The sequence below is a fragment of the Pseudophryne corroboree genome, chromosome 4 (genome assembly GCF_028390025.1).
Source record: "Pseudophryne corroboree isolate aPseCor3 chromosome 4, aPseCor3.hap2, whole genome shotgun sequence".
Lineage (NCBI taxonomy): Eukaryota > Metazoa > Chordata > Amphibia > Anura > Myobatrachidae > Pseudophryne > Pseudophryne corroboree.
This window is the reverse complement of record NC_086447.1, coordinates 244,303,925-244,325,578: the sequence shown is the minus strand read 5'-3', so window position 1 is coordinate 244,325,578 and position 21,654 is coordinate 244,303,925. Positions and strand designations below refer to the sequence as shown.

Below are 21,654 nucleotides of genomic sequence, written 5' to 3'. Positions count from 1 at the left end.
GCGGCTAAAGTACAAACTGAAAAACTAGTAGCAAAGGAAAGCAAAGCGAATCCCAATTTTTTTTTTTAAGTACATCAATAGCAAGAGACTAAAGAAGGAGAGTATAGGCCCTTTAAAGGACAAGAGGGGAGTCTTAATCAAAAATGATAATGACATAGCAAACAAACTAAACAAGTTTTTTTCAACGGTATTTACCAGAGAGGACCAAATGCTGGGTCTAACACAAAATCTCAACAAAGATAATGTCCCACTGCTTAATGCTTATTTATGTGAGGAGGTAGTCTGTGACTGATTAAAAAAGTTAAAGATTAATAAGTCACCTGGTCCCGATGGAATTCATCCGAGGGTTCTTATGGAGCTGCACGCTGAACTGGCAAGACCTCTATTTTTGATCTTCATGGATTCGGTTAAATCGAGTATGGTTCCCAAAGACTGGCGTATAGCGGAGGTAGTGCCGATATTCAAAAAGGGGAGCAAAGCTGAACCAGGTAATTATAGACCAGTTAGTCTTACATCTATAGTGGGGAAAGTATTGGAAGGTATTCTAAGGGACAGTATTCAAAAGTTCCTTGAAGCAAATAAGGTCATTAAAAGGAACCAACATGGATTTGTGAAGGACAGATTATGTCAGACCAACTTACTTGGCTTTTATGAAACAGTAAGTACGAACCTTGATCAGGGTAAGGAGGTGGATGTAATCTTTTTAGACTTTGCCAAAGCTTTGGACACTGTACCACACATCTCACGCGTCTTATCTATAAGCTACAAGAAATAGGGCTAGGGAGCACAATATGCACTTGGGTCAGTAATTGGTTAGATAATAGGGAGCAGCGCGTTGTGGTCAATGGATCATTTTCAAATTGGACTAAAGTACTAAGTGGTATGCCACAAGGGTCTGTACTCGGACCACTTTTGTTCAACATTTTCATCAACGACCTAACAGTAGGTCTAGAGAGCATGGTGTCAATTTTCGCAGACGATACCAAATTGTGTAAGGTTATAAATACGGAGGGGGATGCTGAGTCTCTTCAGAACGACTTAACTAATTGGAAGCATGGGCAGCAAAATGGAGAATGAGATTCAACACAGACAAGTATAAGGTAATGCACTGTGGGGGCAAGACCAAAAATAACACCTACATACTAAATGGGTTAATATTAGGGGAGTCTGTACTGGAAAAAGACTTAGGGGTTCACATAGATAACAAATTACGCAGCAGTACCCAAAGTAGGATTGCAGCAAAGAAGGCTAATAAGATATTAGCATGCATAAAACGGGGAATTGATGCAAGGGACGAGATTATTATACTCCCATTATATAAATCACTACTGAGGCCACATCTTGAATACTGTGTGCAATTTTGGGCACCATATTACAAAAAGGATATCCTGGAGCTAGAAAAGGTTCAGAGGTAGGCGACCAAACTAATCAAGGGCATGGAGATGCTGGAATACGAGGAAAGGCTTGCAAGGCTAGGCATGTTTACATTGGAAAAGAGGAGACTAAGAGGGGACATGATCAACATCTACAAATATATAAGGGGTCAATACACAGAGCTTGGGAGGGACCTGTTTTCTATAAGATCAGCACAGAGGACACGTGGCCACTCGCTTAGGTTAGAGGAGAGGAGTTTAACTTTCCGCACATTGAGGCAAAAAGGTTTTTTCACAGTAAGGACAATACGTGTTTGGAATTCCCTGCCTGAGAGAGTAGTAATGGCGGATTCAGTCAACACCTTTAAGAATGGGTTAGATAAATTCCTATTGAATAAAAATATTCAGGGTTATGGTGCGTAGGCACGCATTATTGTTAATTTAACTAGTCCTAACATAAAAATAACTAGTCCTATAATAAGAATGCATAGGAGACCACAAATAGGTTGAACTCGATGAACAATTGTCTTTTTTCAACCTTAGTTACTATGTTACTATAAGTGTATATAAATACTGTATATACACACACACATATATGTAAATATATATATTAATTTTTTTTTAATTTTTTTATTATACAAACATACACTAACCAGCATCTGCTGTAAACCCTCCCCTTCCCCTTCTCCTGGCACTCACCAGGTTTATAAGACAGGAAACAACGTAACCTTGTCTTGGAATGGGTTCTGGTTGGGAGGAGAGTAGAGGGATATAGGTAGAGACTGACTACTGAAAGACAGTCCATCAGCAAAGGGGCTCAGCTCATTTGTGGCTGGTCCCAGGGGAAGGGTTCGCCACCATTAAAGCAAAGTATAGGCTAAAAGGGGCTGGCCTCATTCATCCCGAGCCGCAGCTGTTTAGACCTGTCATCCTGGACTACTCCACCCCCGTAACTCTGCATCTAAATCCACGCTATCACAGAGCGGGTGCGGGCAAGGCGATCAGACTCAGAGACGGCATCAGAGTGGCTGCAAGCGTACCCAGCCTGCCACTGCCTCACACCGCTGCTACCCTGTCTGACAGCCGCTGACTTATCCCCCTATTACAGCGGAGAAGGGAGCGGGGGCGGAGCATACGAGGTAGACAGTGTGCCCTGCGCTGCCTACATAGCTACAGCGCAGGCACATACACTGGCGGCCACTCGGTGGGATAGCGAACGGTGCGCCCACACTGCAAATGCGCGGTGGGCAAGGCACCGTTAGCACACACCTAGTTACGGCACTGGCATCCATATGCCGTATGGTGCGAGACACCCAGCGCGACTGAGCAAGAGATGTAGTGTACCGTCTTTTCTTTACATTTTGTTTCTTGTTCTTATTGCAGACACACCATGCAAAGTGTACTAGCAACGCAGGGCTGTTACTTTAACCGCACAGGCATTAGTTTCACACTCATACTATAAAGTCGCAAATGAAGCACAATGGAACTTTGCATGAGAAAAAGCCGCAGCTGCTGCATTGTATCACTTCGTATACAGACTCAGTCGCACACAGATATACAAATGTCACTCATCAAATTGATCAGTGTATGCCAGCAATGCAGTTTTGTCGCTTACAGTTTTATGACTAAAGCCTTGGATGGAGATAAAGTAGGCGGTGATGAAGGGGTCTATTTACTAAGCCTTGGATGGAGATAAAGTAGGCGGTGATGAAGGGGTCTATTTACTAAGCCTTGGATGGAGATAAAGTGGATAGAGATAAAGTACCAGCCAATCAGTTCCTAACTGCCATGTCACAGGCTGTGTTTGAAAAATGACAGTTAGAAGCTGGTTGGTTGAAAATTTATCTCCGTCCACTTTATCTCTATCCAAGTCTTAGTAAATAGACCCCTAAGACTCACATATTGAGTGAAAAATATGCTCAGAGCGACAAAGACACCTGGGACGTGACACTCCAAGAGGTGCTATTTGCCACGACTGAAGACACAGAGGGGTACATTTACTAAGCAGTGATAAGAGCGGAGAAGTGAGCCAATGGAGAAGTGCTCATGGCAACCAATCAGCACTGAAGTAACATCTATAATTTGCATACTATAAAATGATACAGAGCTGCTGATTGGTTGATGGGGAAATTTCTCCACTGGCTCACTTCTCCGCTCTTATCACTGCTTAGTAAATGTACCCCAGAGTATGAGGACAAATCTGTAATTCAAAGAAGAATGAAACAACTCTCTACAGATGATATATATACATAACTATGTATTGTAATGAGAGGGGAATCTAAGAAATTTAGATTTATAGAACTGTACAACCTGGAAATACAGTATTTGAGTAAATTAAACTTTCATAGCATAAATCTACTTGAGACAAAGTGAAAAAAAGGGTAACAGTGACACACTAATAAGCACTGCACCAATCACACACTAAATGAGCGCAAGTGTTGTTTGGATTGAAATGCCGGTGGTCAGGATGCTGGTGGTCAGAATATCTACCGCGGCATCCCGATGTTCAGAATACCGACTTGGGGGAGGTAGTATACTTACCTTCCCACAACGGCACCCTAACCCTAACCTTGCCTTTTATCAGCCTAAATCTAACCCCCAAGCCTAACCCTAACCCTCCCGCTACAGCCTAACCCTCCTCCCGAACTGTGATCCTAACCAACGCCCCCACCCCTCAACAACACCCCTCCCCCCACCCCCCTTATCCCTTTTGCGGCTTACTGGTCAGGCACACACTCATTCAGGATCCCGGCGGTAGAGGTTCTGGACCGGGTTTGTGACCATAGTTGGGATGTCGGTGTCGGCATTCTGAGTAGTGTCGGTATTTTGATTGCCGGGTTCCCGACCGCCGGGATCCTGACCGGATCCCGTTGGATTACTTGTATTGAACTCACAAAATTAGGATGCCTTATTAAAAAGGATGCTTTATTATATTTTTATCCACATACCCAAAAGAGACATAAAGGGAAAGTAAGTAAACCTTCGGAAGTTAGATCCAAAAGGAAACAGTCCCTCCAAGACACCAGAGACAGTTTAGAAATGTGTTATATTGTTCCTATTGTTTTTGAGGTGTTCTTCAAAATCTCACAGCCTCACATTTGCTACATCTGTTTTGCTTTATAATGGTATTCTTATGTAGATCAACTATGTTGTCTTGTACACTTTATACAAAGTGCCTAAAAAGCTCAGTATTAGTAATGCTGGCAGATGGTAGGACAGAAGGAGACATCCTCTGATTATGACTCACGAAGCTCATGCCAGTGACATAGTCACAAATGGATGATGATTTCAAACACAGACATCTAATTTAGGTATCTATGGAATCAGCCATTATCTCAGTCTCTTATGACTTGTACATATTTGAGTCACCAGTATCCCAATGACTAATTCCACAGTTCGGGTGGAAAAAAATAAAAAATAATCAAGCCTATGATAAGAAAGATCAATAAACCACTATGAGTGTAGAATTATTTTTTTTTTTTAAACTTACAGTATGTTGCACTCGATTGCATAAAATAAATCTGTAAACTAAGGTATGTTATAGTCACTCTAGCTCCAGGCATATAAAATGGTCAGGACTAGGCAGGGGTCTGAGAGTGCATGTGGGGGAAGCTAAGATTCCTCTGGCCACATTAATTGTGATCAAGTGACGAACCACCAGATATGTTTAAGGTGGACAGATACATCACTGTATGTATGGGCACATTTATGTTCTTTTGGGTGTCAAGTGCAGGAACTTTTATAGATATTGATTTTATAAGTCAGTGGTCATAAAAAGCTGCAGACACAACCATAAAGCAGTAAAAATTGAGATAGTAAGAATTTCGATGAATGATACATTTCTAAAGATAAATTTAAATTGTACGATTCTGATGGTGTCTTCAAAGTATCATTGCCTAGAGCAAGCTCCAACTGCACAGAACACAACTCCCATAATAAACATCTATCATGAATCATGGAAACATATCTGGCACCCAACTCATAAGAAGAACTAGTATAGCACGTGGTCAGTATGCCCAGTCTCACGGGGAACAGGCAAGAATCTCCTACATGGCTCATGAGATTATGAGAACCACTGTGAGCGGTTACTAATCTCTAACAGACACTCTGATTTATTAATGGAAAGAAAACCTTATAAAACATGTCCAATCTGCTGCACAAATCAGATCTCCATGATTTTAACGACAGTTCCTAGTTGCTTTTCCCATAGGAAAGAACAAGAGGCTATCCTATTGAAGAGGAGGCACTGTATAGATTCCACAATACTGAGGGGTCTATTTATGATTCTTCACATTTTATCCCCAAAAAGCCCAAAAATTGCTTATACAGTATCTGCAATACACAAGGTTGTTTCAAGGCTATTCAAGAACGGTTGCCAGACATTGTCTCTGGTATGTGTCCATTTCAACTAAGAGTGAAAAGCAAAGTAATAATTTATGCTGTCATTTTACTGCTAGATATCATACAACATATATAATCTAAGTAAACCCCACCTACCGTAATCTTCCATGTACACTTGCTGTTTGGTGGGTAAACTCCAGGAAACCCCTCACTTCCGAGTACACCTGAATCTCCAGTTAGATTTCCACCACAAGTAAAGGTGTGCCTGACAAGAGATAACACTGGTGAGCACAGGCTGTATATTCAGAAACAATAATGCACAGGAGAGAACACTGATGCGCATGGATTCAATACACAGGAGAGAACACTGGTGAGCACAGGCTGTATAGTCAGCAACATCAATGCACAGGAGAGAACACTGGTGAGCACATGCTGTATAATCAGCAACATCAATGCACATGAGAGAACACTAGTGAGTATAGGCTGTATAATAAGTAACATCAATGCACAGGAGAGAACACTAGTGAGTATAGGCTGTATAATAAGTAACATCAATGCACAGGAGAGAACAGTGATGAGCACATGCTGTACATAGTATTCAGCAACATCAATGCACAGAAGAGAACACTGGTGAGCACAGGCAGTATATTCAGCAACATCAATGCACATGAGAGAACACTAGTGAGTATAGGCTGTATAATAAGTAACATCAATGCACAGGAGAGAACACTGGTGAGCACAGGCTGTATATTCAGCAACATCAATGCACATGAGAGAACACTAGTGAGTATAGGCTGTATAATAAGTAACATCAATGCACGGGAGAGAACAGTGATGAGCACATGCTGTACATAGTATTCAGCAACATCAATGCACAGAAGAGAACACTGGTGAGCACAGGCAGTATATTCAGCAACATCAATGCCCAAGTGAGGACATTGGTAGGCATAGGTTGTATAATCAGCAACAAAGATGCACGGGAGAGAACACTGGTGAGCACAGGCTGCATAATAAGCAACATCAATGCACGGGAGAGTACAGTGGTGAGCACAGGCTGTATACAGTAATCAGCAACATCAATGCATAGGAGAAAACACTGGTGAGCACAAGATGTATAATCAGCAACATCAATGCCTAGGAGAGAACAGTGGTGAGCATAGGCTGTATATTCAGCAACATCAATGCACAGGAGAGAACTAGAGATGAGCGGGTTCGGTTCTCCGAGATCCGAACCCCCCCAAACTTCACCTATTTTACACGGTTTCGAGGCAGCCTCGGATCTTCCCACCTTGCTCGGTTAACCCGAACGCGGCCGAACGTCATCATCCCGCTGTCGGATTCTCGCGAGATTCGTATTCTATATAAAGAGACACGCGTCACCGCCATTTTCACTCGTGCATTGGAGATTGAATGGAGAGGACGTGGCTGCGTTCTCTCCCTGAAAAGTTCCATATCTGTGCTCAGTGTGCTGCAAATATCTGTGCTCAGTGTGCTGAAAATATCTACGTTCTCTGCCTGGAAACGCTCCACATCTGTGCTCAGTGTGCTGCAAATATCTGTGATCAGTGTGCTGCATTGTGGGGACTGGGGACCACCAGTATATAATTATAGTAGTACAGTACAGTAGGACTTTGCTGTATCTTGCAGCTCTGTGTCAAGTATACTATCTCTGTGCTGCATTATTGTGAGCAGTATATAGTAGGATAGTGCAGCATTTTGGTGACCAGCAGTATACATATAGTACAGTACAGTAGGCCATTGCTTTATCTTGCAGCTCTGTGTCAAGTATACTATCTCTGTGCTGATCTATTGTGAGCAGTATATAGTAGGACAGTGCAGCATTTTGGTGACCAGCAGTATACATATAGTACAGTACAGTAGGCCATTGCTGTATCTTGCAGCTCTGTGTCAAGTATACTATCTCTGTGCTGCATTATTGTGAGCAGTATATAGTAGGACAGTGCAGCATTTTGGTGACCAGCAGTATACATATAGTACAGTACAGTAGGCCATTGCCTTATCCTGCAGCTCTGTGTCAAGTATACTATCCATATCTGTGCTGCATTATTGTGAGCAGTATATAGTAGGACAGTGCAGCATTTTGGTGACCAGCAGTATACATATAGTACAGTACAGTAGGCCATTGCTATATCTTGCAGCTCTGTGTCAAGTATACTATCTCTGTGCTGCATTATTGTGAGCAGTATATAGGACAGTGCAGCATTTTGGTGACCAGCATTATACATATAGTACAGTACAGTAGGCCATTGCTATTGATATATTACTGGCATATAATTCCACACATTAAAAAATGGAGAACAAAAATGTGGAGGGTAAAATAGGGAAAGATCAAGATCCACTTCCACCTCGTACTGAAGCTGCTGCCACTAGTCATGCCCGAGATGATGAAATGCCATCAACGTCGTCTGCCAAGGCCGATGCCCAATGTCATAGTAGAGAGCATGTAAAATCCAAAAAACTAAAGTTCAGTAAAATGACCCAAAAATCTAAATTAAAAGCGTCTGAGGAGAAGCATAAACTTGCCATTTACAACACGGTACGGCTGAGGCCCTGGCCTATGTTCATGGCTAGTGGTTCAGCTTCACATGAGGATGGAAGCACTCATCCTCCCGCTAGAAAACTGAAAAGAGTTAAGATGGCAAAAGCACAGCAAAGAACTGTGCGTTCTTCTAAATCACAAATCCCCAAGGAGAGTCCAATTGTGTCGGTTGCGATGCCTGACCTTCCCAACACTGGACGGGAAGAGGTGGCTCCTTCCACCATTTGCACGCCCCCTGCAAGTGCTGGAAGGAGCACCTACAGTCCAGTTCCTGATAGTCAAAAAGAAGATGTCACTGTTGAAGTACACCAGGATGAGGATATGGGTGTTGCTGGCGCTGAGGAGGAAATTGACAAGGAGGATTCTGATGGTGAGGTGGTTTGTCTAAGTCAGGCACCCGGGGAGACACCTGTTGTCTGTGGGATGAATATGGCCAATGACATGCCTGCTCAAATTACCAAAAAAAAAAAATCACCTCTTCGGTGTGGAATTATTTTAACAGAAATGCGGACAACAGGTGTCAAGCCGTGTGTTGCCTTTGTCAAGCTGTAATAAGTAGGGGTAAGGACGTTAACCACCTAGGAACATCCTCCCTTATACGTCACCTGGAGCGCATTCATCAGAAGTCATTGACAAGTTCAAAAACTTTGGGTGACAGCGGAAGCAGTCCACTGACAACTAAATCCCTTCCTCTTGTACCCAAGCTCCTGCAAACCACACCACCAACTCCCTCAGTGTCAATTTCCTCCTTAGACAGGAACGCCAGTAGTCCTGCAGGCCATGTCACTGGCAAGTCTGACGAGTCCTCTCCTAACTGGGATTCCTCCCATGGATCCTTAAGTGTAACGCCTACTGCTGCTGGCGCTGCTGTTGTTGCTGCTGAGAGTCGATTGTCATCCCAGAGGGGAAGTCGGAAGACCACTTGTACTACTTCCAGTAAGCAATTGACTGTCCAACAGTCCTTTGCGAGGAAGATTAAATATCACAGCAGTCATCCTGCTGCAAAGCGGATAACTCAGGCCTTGGCAGCTGTGTTGGTGTTAAACGTGTGTCCGGTATCCACGGTTAATTCACAGGGAATTAGAGAATTGCTTGAGGTAGTGTGTCCCCGGTACCAAATACCATCTAGGTTCCACTTCTCTAGGCAGGCGATACCAAGAATGTACACAGACGTCAGACCATTTTAAGACTGAGACACCCCACTGGGTAGATGTATTGCCTCCCGCAGCAAGAACAGCAGCGGCGGCACCAGTAGCAGCATCTCGCAAACGCCAACTCGTTCCTAGGCAGGCTACGCTTTGTATCACCGCTTTCCATAAGAGGCACACAGCTGACAACCTCTTACGGAAACTGAGAAACATCATCGCAGAATGGCTTACCCCAATTGGACTCTCCTGGGGATTTGTGACATCGGACAACACCACCAATATTGTGCATGCATTACATGTGGGCAAATTCCAGCACGTCCCATGTTTTGCACATACTTTGAATTTGGTGGTGCAGAATTATTTAAAAATGACAAGAATTGCGGGCCACTTTCGGCATTCAGCCACGGCGTGCCGAAGACTGGAGCACCAGCAAACACTCCTGAACCTGCCCCGCCATCATCTGAAGCAAGAGGCGGTAACGAGGTGGAATTCAACCCTCTATATGCTTCAGAGGATGGAGGAGCAGCAAAAGGCCATTCAAGCCTATACATCTGCCTACGATATAGGCAAAGGAGGGGGAATGCACCTGACTCAAGCGCAGTGGAGAATGATTTCAACATTGTGCAAGGTTCTGCAACCCTTTGAACTTGCCACACGTGAAGTCATTTTCAGACACTGCCAGCCTGAGTCAGGTCATTCCCCTCATCAGGCTTTTGCAGAAGCAGCTGGAGAGATTGAAGGAGGAGCTAAAACGGAGCGATTCCGCTAGGCATGTGGGACTTGTGGATGGAGCCCTTAATTCGCTTAACCAGGATTCACGGGTGGTCAATCTGTTGAAATCAGAGCACTACATTTTGGCCACTGTGCTCAATCCTAGGTTTAAAGCCTATGTTGTATCTCTCTTTCCGGCAGACACAAGTCTGCACATGTTCAAAGACCTGCTGGTGAGACACTTGTCAAGTCAAGCGGAACGTTAACCGTCAACAGCTACTCCTTCACATTCTCCCGCAACTGGGGCTGCGAGGAAAAGGCTCAGAATTCCGAGCCCACCCGCTGGCGGTGATGCAGGGCAGTCAGGAGCGAGTGCTGACATCTGGTCCGGACTGAAGGACCTGCCAACGATTACTGACATGTTGTCTACTGTCACTGCATATGATTCTGTCACCATTGAAAGAATGGTGGAGGATTATATGAGTGACAGCATCCAAGTAGGCACGTCAGACAGTCCGTATGTATACTGGCAGGAAAAAGAGGCAATTTGGAGGCCCTTGCACAAACTGGCTTTATTTTACCTAAGTTGCACCCCCTCCAGTGTGTACTCCGAAAGACTGTTTAGTGCAGCCGGTCACCTTGTCAGCAAACGGCGTACGAGGTTACTTCCAGAAAATGTGGAGAAGAAGATGTTCATCAAAATGAATTATAATCAATTCCTCCATGGAGACATTCACCAGCAATTGCCTCCAGAAAGTACACAGGGACCTGAGATGGTGGATTCCAGTGGGGACGAATTAATACTCTGTGAGGAGGATGTACACAGTGAAAGGGGTGAGGAATCGGACGATGAGGAGGAGGTGGACATCTTGCTTCTGTAGAGCCAGTTTGTGCAAGGAGAGATTGATTGCTTCTTTTTTGGTGGGGGCCCAAACCAACCAGTCATTTCAGCCACAGTCTTGTGGCAGACCCTGTGGCTGAAATGATGGTTTGTTAAAGTGTGCATGTCCTGTTTATACAACATAAGGGTGGGTGGGAGGGCCCAAGGACAATTCCATCTTGCACCTCTTTTTTTTTTTATTTATCTCTGTATCATGTGATGTTTGGGGCTAATTTTTTTTAAGTGCCAATCTGTCTGACACTGCAGTGCCACTCCTAGATGGGCCAGGTGTTTGTGCCGCCCACTTGGGTCGCTTAGCTTAGTTATCCAGCGACCTCGGTGCAAATTTTAGGACTAAAAATAATATTGTAAGGTGTGAGGTGTTAAGAATAGACTGGAAATGAGTGGAAATTATGGTTATTGAGGTTAATAATACTATGGGATCAAAATTACCCCAAAATTCTATGATTTAAGCTTTTTTTGAGGGTTTTAAAAAAAAACAACCGAATCCAAAACACACCCGAATCCAACAAAAAAATTTCAGCGAGGTTTTGCCAAAACGCGTCCGAATCCATAACACGGCCGCAGAACCGAATCCAAAACCAAAACACAAAACCCGAAAAATTTCCGGTGCAAATCTCTAGAGAGAACATTGGTGAGCACAGGCTGTATAATCAGCAACATCAATGCCCAGGTGAGGACAATGGTGAGCATAGGTAGTATAATCAGCAACAATGATGCACGGGAGAGAACAGTGGTGAGCATAGGCTGTATATTCAGCAACATCAATCCACAGGAGAGAACAGTGGTGAGCATAGGCTGTATAATCAGCAACATCAATTCCCAGGAGAGAACAGTGGTGAGCATAGGCTGTATATTCAGCCACATCAATGCACAGGAGAGAACACTGGTGAGCACAGGCTGTATAATCAGCAACATCAATGCCCAGGAGAGAACAGTGGTGAGAATAGACTGTATATTCAGCAACATCAATCCACAGGAGAGGAGACTGGTGAGCATAGGCTGTATAATCAGCAACAATGATGCACGGGATAGAACACTGAACACATGCTGTATATTCAGCTACATCAATGCCCAAATGAGGACATTGGCAAGCATAGGTTGTATATTCAGCAACATCAATGCACGGGAGAGAACACTGGTGAGCACAGTCTGCATAATAAGCAATATCAAAACATGGGAGAGAACACTGGTCAGCACAAGCTGTATATTGAGCAACATCAATGCATAGGTGAGGACAATGGTGAGAATAGGTTGTATAATCAGCAACAATGATGCACGGGAGAGAACATTGGTAAGCACAGGCTGCATAATAAGCAACATTAAAGCATGGGAGAAGACACTGGTGAGCACAGGCTGTATAACCAGCAACATCAGTGCATGGGAGAGAACACTGGTGAGCACAGGCAACATTAAAGGATGGGAGAGAACACTGGAGTTTTAATAAGGTACAAGAGGGAAACTTTCTTCAAAGGAAGAGATGCATTAGAACTTGTGGACATGCCCGAGAAACACAGAAAGGGTAGTGGATAAGTGGAATAGCTTCTTATCAGATGTGATAGAGGCTAAGACAGTAAAACAATTTAAACATGCTTGGGGTAGGCATGTGAATATCCTTACAAAGAACTAAGGATCATATAGGGTTAAGGTTACCTATGAGCACAGGCAATATAGATGTGGATGAAGGCACCTCCCCTTCCGCTCATGAACACTAATCTCACTGACTAGTTTTAAGAGTTGGGATGATCCCGGCCCCATATTTGTTCACGTCCCTTCGCTAGCACTGGGGCTGAGAAATGTAGCAGATTGCCTTCCATCTGTGATGTACCCAAGGGAGTCCAAAAATATGTTGGTTAAAGTGGCTTATCCATTGCATTTGGGAGGTATCCAATTTACTGTTGCTAATTGGTTCGCCAGGGGCTATCCAATTATCCCAGATAAGATGGAGTTTTTCCTTGCTGCCATCACTTATCGGGAATTAACATAATCCGAGATAAGTGCCCCTAGACCCACGATAAGTGCCACGAAAATACATAGATCTGTGGCTTTTCACGGAACCTATGTATATTTTCACGAAAAACAGGTGTTTTTTGTGTGACCTAATTGGAAAGCGGTGATAAAAAAAACCTGCGAAAAACCCAAAGTGTTTTATCCGTCTTAATAGACAGTTAAGGTGACCAAAATTCAGGCATTATGCAGTTAAGGTGCTCAAAAGCCATACTTTGGGTGGATTTCTGCTTGCACCTATGGAGGGTGGAAGAAGAAATATGTGATGTCATGGGTGGACGCAGCACTCGTGTCTAGCGGCAAAGACAATTGAGCAGCTCCTGTCACTGTAGACGGGAACTGTGGCTGTGGTAAATCTATTGAATTCCCCCCTAAGATTCCTCTTCAATAAATATGAATTTACAAAGACTAAAAACGGGGAGCAAAGGTAAGAATTAAATATAACACGCAGGTAAGTTACTGTATAAGCTATGAGGCTGTATAAATTATCAGTCTTATTTGTGTGGACACTAGTGAACTATACCACCCAAAATCCTGATTCTCTGTGAAAAAAGGGTTTTTGTTTACCTGCATAGAGGTGTGATCTTATGTTTTTGGCTGACTGGATGTACATATGTGGACACACCTGTAGCCTACTATTTCACTACAAGGATGGTTGACACGTGAATAATACTGTATATCACAAATGTACATGAGAGAACACTAGTGAGCACATGCTAAATACTAAGTGAAAAATTAAGAACACCCTCTTTCATACATGTGTTTTACATATCAGATAACTACTTTGTCCCAAATAGTTTCTTTATGTTGGCTTATTTTTTTTTGCTAGCTAAACAATGAGAAAGCCAATTCTGTTGTGTCACTTCAGCTGAGATTTAGCAGGTACTAGGCATTGCTAAGATCTAGATGAATGTTAATCATGACCTAATATGTAAACTGATTTAAACAATGGTGTATATTCTTTTTCAAATGACTACATAATTAGCATTCTCACTGCACAGAAACCAATGCCAAATCATCATTACATCATATCTCGGTAACCACCACAGCATGCAAACTATCCAGACACCTTCGGGAATGGAAAACTTATTTTACAACATAGAACCAAAGTACTGTCTGGGATTACACAGAGCAATAGTGCTGTCACAGTGAGCATATATCATCTTCCACTGCAATAGATGTCAGACTCGTAATCACCAGGGATCTCATAAAATCCCTTACATATTTGTCATCTAAGTGATGGAAATGTTTCCACTGTAACTTAAAACCATTTTTGTTTAAATCAATTGAAAAACACCACCAGTAATTTAAATAAGGAAGAACAAATGTAATAGATCCACAATAGATCCTGTGCACCTGGTGACTACCTGTATAATGATTTTCAGGGTACCTTGACCTGTGTGCACCTGATGCTTTTTCCAAATCAACAGGAAAAGTGCTCAACCAAGACTCCAGTCCGGTCCTCTAAATGTTTTTCCCCATGCTAGGCCAGATACGCAACTAGACTTTTTGGTGCCCTGTGCCAGGAAGAGAATTGCCCCCCCCCCCCCCCCATTTTTCGAATAGGGTCATAAAGCTCAAGCCTCGTGGGGCATAACAGAATTGATCACAGAGAAAGACCATGCTATGATGCCCTTTCCCACATTTTGTTTTATATATATATATATATATATATATATATGTGTGTATACAAACAGAAAATTCAGCTCTCACCACAGCAAGCTCACTTATCCTCACCACAGCTGTTCCTTAGTAATTTATCAGCCAGTGTCAGGTGACTAGTGTACCTTTAAAAGCCATAAGGTATTTGGCAGGTGCACATTAAACCAAGTAGGCATATTTGCAGTTATATCATGTGAGAAACAGTTGCCAGGTTTTAAGACTCTGTGATAGTGTAGGACCTGCAAGAAGGTGGGGTACCTTGGCGATCGGTTTGCTGGCTTCTGTGCATTGGCCAATTCACTAACTAAACCCCCATCATTTATTTATTGATGTGGTGAGGATAAGTGAGCTTGCTATGGTGAGTGCTGAATTTTCTGTTTGTATTTATTTATGTATGTGGTCATGGGCTACATGCACCCCACCCTATGAGTGGTAAGTGCAGTCATGTACTCTGCTTCTGGGGTGGTGAGTGCTGTGGTTTTATATGTGTGTGTGTGTGTGTGTGTGTGTGTGTGTGTGTGTGTGTGTGTGTGTGTGTATATATATATACACAGTATATATATATATATATACATATATATATTATACACACACATTTACAGAACACTACAAGAAAATGTATTTGGACACAAATCCTCTTTATACCACATTCGTGCACTTAACTTGAGAGCTCACTGTTTAGTTACAATACCCCATTTCAATATACTGCCATACCCAGGATTCAAATCTGTAACCTGTTGCATTCCAGTCAAATACCCTACTCATTGGTCTATTTCATCCTGCATAGAAACTACGATATTCTTAACAATATGAATCTACTTGTACTTTGTAAAAAAATAATCATCATTGCAATTGAGCAGATCTATGAAGTGTGCAGCCACACATCCAGTCCCTTGCAGCCACACACAACATAGGGGGTCATTCCGAGTTGATCGTAGCTGTGCCAAATTTAGCACAGCTACGATCATCTTCCCTGACATGTGTGGGGACGCCCAGCACAGGGCTAGTCCGTCCCGCATGTCAGTCCGCCCCCCCCCCCACCCCGCACAAATACAAAATCATCGCACAGCGGCGATGCTTTTGTATTTGTGGAGTAACTCCCGGCCAGCACAGCTCCTGCGGCTGGCCAGGAGTTGATCGTCGCTGCTACTGGCCACAGCGGCTGCGTGAGGCATCACGCAGCCGCCGCGGCCCGCCCCCCCAATGGTCCAGCCACACCTGCATTGGCCGGACCGCAACTGACTGCAATGCCACAGGCAGTGGGTTTGAATCCCGGGTATTTCAGCATCTTGAAATGTTATAAAGGACAGTATGACTGAACAACACAGAGCTATCAAGTTAAGTTTATGAATGTTGTATAGGTATTAGTGACAGAAGGGGTGGGGGTAGGAGACGGGCAATCAGGAGTTGCTGGTCTTTAAAAAGGGGGGAAGCTGCAAGTTAAAGTAATTAAAATAAATATTTGACAAGTGCTGCCAACATTGCCCATACCCTGTAGCGCTATGTGCGGTGCCCACTCAGCACACACCTAGTTATGGCCCTGTGCCAGACAAATGTGTCTTACCTCTATGTACTGTAGCTGAACTGCAGATATTTCCTTGGGTGCTTGCCGCATGTGTTAGGTAGATCAAACTGTATGATGAAGCAACTACACATCTAAAACCTGTCTGGTGCACTCTTACTTCATAGACTTTTGGGTAATATGGGTCTAATCAGACTAAAATCAAAAGATTGATTGGCAATATGTTTATATACAAGAAAACCTGTTACTGGTTTCTCAGTAGTAGGGACCCCAAATGCTAAACATAGTTTCATATTTCAGATTTTGAAATAGAAAACAGATATCCATATGTCTTGCCATTTGCACAGCCCTTAAAAGTCCCCCATACATTCTTTTACATATCACATGCAATAGACATCTATCACTGTTATTCCCAGTAATTAAGATGCAGGGGTCTAAATTTCTTAAGAAAATGAAAAACTTGCTGAAGACTGACTGACAGGAGCTATAAGGACAAGTATATTGTCATATGGGTAATACATTATTTTATAGAAGAGCTCTTATAGGCTACTGTGGTACTGAATGTAAATATGTCAGTCTGCACTCTGCAACTATATCCCTTGACCGAAACCTGGATCATGTGTCAGATAAGAAAACTTCTTTGTGTATAGTGATCCTTTCCAGTGAGCTCCACCTTCTGGGACCTCATATCTTCTCTTCACACTAGGGCTCAATGTAATAGCCTGCGAGAAGCAGGAAGTGCGGGATTCCGTGCAAGTCTGGACGTATATTTAAAGGGGTTCACTACGATCTGCCGGCGGCCGGCCTCCCGGCGAGCAGCATACCGGCGCCGGGAGGCCGGCCGCCGGCTTACCGACAGTGTGGCGAGCGCAAATGAGCCCCTTGCGGGCTCGCTGCGCTTGCCACGCTACGGGCACGGTGGCGCGCTATGCGCGCCACACTATTTTATTCTCCCTCCAGGGGGGTCATGGATATCCACGAGGGAGAATAAGTGTCGGTATGCCGGCTGTCGGGCTCCCGGCGCCGGTATGCTGGTCGCCGGGAGCCCGACCGCCGGCATACTGAAGACCACCCTATTTAAAGCACCAATCATTTACATGGCAAAACCAACCTGCTTATGCCGTGTAAATGATTGCCTCTTAAAAAATCTGGCCAAACTCGCATAAAATCCTGCCCTTCTTGAAGGCTATGACATTTAGGGGGTTATTCAGGTTTGTTAGCAAACCAAAAAAGCACACTAATGGGCAAAACCATGTGCACTGCAGGTGCGGCAGATATAACATGTGCAGAGAGAATTAGATTTAGGTGGGTTATACTGTTTCTGTGCAGAGTAAAAAATGGGGATCCGGTCTTTAGGGTGACAGTAAGTAGGTTGACACAGTCTAGGTTGACCACTATTGGTCAACTGTAAGTAGGTCGACATGTTCTAGGTCGACATGAGTTTTTCACATTTTCCATTTTTTTTTTTTACTTTTTCATACTTTACGATCCACGTGGACTACAATTGGGAATGCTAACCTTGCCCAAAGCACGGCGAGTGAAGCGAGTCATGCGAGGGGACACGGTGCACTGTACGGAGAAAACGACACCAAAAAAAGTTAAAAAACCCTCATGTCGACCTTTCCTCATGTTGACCTAGTACATGCCAAACTAGAGTCCCTGTCAACCTAAAAACCATGTCGACCTACTTACTGTTGACCAATAGTGGTCGACCTAGACACTGTCGACCTAAGTCTAATCTACCTAACATACCACACCCAAATACTGGCTGCTTTATTTCTACACTGCAATTTAGCTTTCAGTTCGAACACACCACACCCCAATCTAATCTTTCTGCACATGTTACTTCTGACCCACCTGCACTGCACATGGTTTTGCCCATTAGTGTGCTTTTTTTGGTTTTCTAACTAACCTGAATAAGGTCCTTAGCCCACAATCTCTTATATACTTATAATGGGAAATGCGATGTGGTCGAATTTACTAAAAACAAAAACAAATAAATGCAAAAAAATACTGCAGTGAGCCCTGTGATAATTTCACAAAAAAAGTTGTACGGGGGACCGGGCTCCAGTGATCAACTGCGTGGACACACAAGCTTATCACAGTGTAAAATAAAAATAAAAATGTAAAACCTCCCCAAAACATACTTACCTGTTCTAGAAGCCGCTATCCGCTGCTCCGGAGAGCGCTGCCAGGTACCGGTACCCCCATATGCTGCGCTGTGACCCCAGTGCAGTAAAGTGACCCTGCAAAGCGGCAGCTCACTGTACAGCACCAGGGGTTACAGCACAGAAGGACCCGGCACCTGGCAGCCTCCTGAAGCAGCGGACACCGCCTCCTGGACTGGAAAGTATAAAATCCAGGGGGGGGGCCCCTCGCAGGGTGTTACTGACGGGGGGGGGGGGGGGGGGGGGGCGTCGATGGCACCGGGCGGCTGTAGTAGCGGCGCATGCACAGCAGGACATCAGGGTATTTTTGTACGAAAAATACCCTGATGATGCTGCGGAGAGACATCGCAGACAAGCTCTGTCCCTGCATGTGCTAATTGATACATCCATGAGATGTACTCAATTATCACGGTGCGAGTTTGGCCAGGCTTATCACCTGTTATCCGCATCATCAGATGCTAATGGTGATAAATAGACTTCTTACAACTTTCCTTATGTTACTTTTTTGGTTTTGTCTTCCTCTCTGACTAATAATAATAATAATAATAATATCCTCTCTTTCTTGGCATACAGATTTCATACTGTAACTAGTTAGAAATTGAATGTAATATTTTGCCACTACTAGTACTATCAATGAGACAGAAACATTCTTTGGGTGTTAAAAATGTAAATGTTTCCAATTACACCTTTTCCACATAATGTTACTCCCTGGTTTCCCAGAGATCTGTTCCAGTCTTGAAGGATGAGTCAAACATGTGACATCAGTGTGGGATATAGTGGTGAGGTGCGGTGAGGTCATGGCTGGGGAAGCACTGGCTAGTACCTACAAAAGCGCAGCGCTGCAAATTTGGTGAGTTTATAAAAATTATTAGAACCAATACGTTTATATTCCTAAATTATAAATATCGTCTTTGTATTATTCTATTCATTTTCAGAGTCAAAACTCGGTAGTATACTGGAGTGTGACAGGTGAGACTTTGCCTCCCCTGCCTACCCTGACCGCATGTCACTGGGATATAGAGGTCATTAGCACTTTTCTGTGTAGAAGAGTCTGAAGGTTGAAGAATGGCTCAGTGATCATACCACCATGATATAAAAACTATGAAGTTGTTCAGTCTGCAGGCTACATCTATCAAGGGTTAATTCTAGTGCATGCATGAACCGGCTAGTGGCTCACATACAGTATGTGTGCATATTGCATCTGGCCTGGCAAAGTTCTAAAGAAACTTTATCACTCAGCTGGCCAGCCATATTTTCTAAGTAAGTTATGGACCTGGTAATTGGAGGTTTTGTATCACTGTGATTAGCGGAAACAGAAATAAAACCTCTACGGCGGCAGTTTTTTAATGTAGACACATTGCCCATCATCTCTGTTACAGCATACTGTATAACAGTTCAGCCAGCAAGGTGTTAAATAAGTAGTACTTTATACAGTTTACTAATATACATGTAAAATACAGCATGTAGATATGACAACTGCATATGTTCATGGAAGACACAGATTACATTTATTATTAAACAGAGCAAGAGCAGTTCCTGCAGGCAGAATAAGAACAAATGCTGAGCATCATATACAGTACAGGACAAGATCAGCAGTACTGTGCCACTGATCTCACATATAGAATATAATCAGAAGTATAGAACAGTACAAATGAAGTAGTACTGTTCTGCTGTACATATGGACAAAATAAGTACAGATACTGAGAATGACCAATCCTATCACAGCTTCTTGGTACTGCCATACAGTACATACAGAGAGCACATACTGTAAGGACATGCGACCCAGCCTGCACACATGAACTGACAACTTGGATGACATACAGTGTCCTTAAGGATTCCATGTCTTAAAACACAACCTCATGCAGAAGAAAATTGCTTGGTATAGGCCATTAGACTGTATTGTGAAACTGAATACTAGAGAGAAAAGTCCGAAATTCTAGTCTGTACTCACAGCAAGAGGTGAGGGAGTGAGACACACTGACCAATGACAGCCTGCACAGACATAGGAGTATATAAGCTGCACAAGAACATCCTTCAGAAGGGAGTAGCCCATCATGTGTCACCACAGGAGCCAACTTTCACATAAGTGATGGGAGATGCTATCCTTATACCTCCAATGCCATGCATAGACATGGGTAGTGGCAGGACAAATACTGGGGCACCCACAGAGCTGCCTCCTATACCTGGATGTCAGTGTGGTTGGCAGAGCAGGGTGCACACCACCAGACTGTACGTACACAGGAATATGATCAGGGAAAGTTGCAGGGGATGTGGAGGAAACTGATTTCATGAAGAAGCAGCAGCAGGATGTAACAGAACCAGTACAATATATGGGAAGAGCACAGTCACACTTACTACAATGGGGCAATGTCTGTACCTGAGATTGCTCTGCACACTGTATGCATGAGTGTATGTCTGCAGCAGCTGCACAATCACATTATATATGGCTGGTACATGGACGAATAGTAGTCTATATAACCTCCCCGACTATATGGGTACAACAAGCTGAAAAATGTAATGTCATGTCTATCATCTGTAACCTAATGTCTGTCATGAATATGATCTGTACTTTTCTAGCAGTGGTTGGTACCGGGGACTACATGATTGTAACGTGCACAACACATTTATAGCTGAGATGCAAATTAGGAGCACACTGCAATTATTCCTCATGGGCTATTTGGTAATGTGCGGCAAAGCAAGGGTTAAACAGGTAAGACAGGTGTCCCCGAAGCGTGGTAATGGCACAGTGCGATGTGTGGTGGGTAGTGCCCACAGTGCAGATGCCCCTACTTACCTCTCATTGGGCTGCTGGGCATCGCTGGGAGCAGCCAGGAGCAAGGAGATCACAAAGACGCTCAGGCCGGTGTTCATGTCTGTCACACTGTCAGTCAGACTGTAGGGAGTGAGGGGGAATTCTGCAGGGGCTTTATAAGGAGGATCGCCCTATAGTCTGGGCTTCTACTCATTTCCCTCTGGGAGGTTCTCTGGCATGGACAAGCTCCTGATGAATATCCCATTTGTTCCAAGCAGTCCTGGGGAGGAGGGGATCCAATTCTCCCCAAAAAATGATCCTCCCCTCTCCTCCCCTTTTGCTTCTTTTTCAAAGGCAAACATTAACCCCTTTCACACCTGAGAGAGCATCTGCCAATGCAATAATAGGTAGAACCTTCATTTGTATTTCATGAAATTATATTTTTTTTGTTCCAATATTCCAAGACAAAGACTGTTTATAGCTACTGTCCGTGTGTCTCACAGTGACAA

At 43.6% G+C, this 21,654-nt stretch overlaps 1 protein-coding gene across 1 annotated transcript in view; it reads right to left on the bottom strand.

Annotated features, from left to right (window-relative positions):
- The window catches only part of PCOLCE2 (procollagen C-endopeptidase enhancer 2), a 106,645-nt gene extending 85,225 nt beyond the window's left edge, over positions 1-21,420 (bottom strand). The window contains exons 1-2 of the mRNA XM_063915989.1: positions 21,188-21,420; positions 5,871-5,979 (exon numbers count right to left, since the gene is read on the bottom strand). Of these exons, the coding sequence (XP_063772059.1) occupies positions 5,871-5,979; positions 21,188-21,264 (186 nt within the window). The 5' untranslated portion in view covers positions 21,265-21,420. The remainder of the gene's footprint in view (positions 1-5,870; positions 5,980-21,187) is intronic.
- Positions 21,421-21,654: the final 234 nt, after the last annotated feature.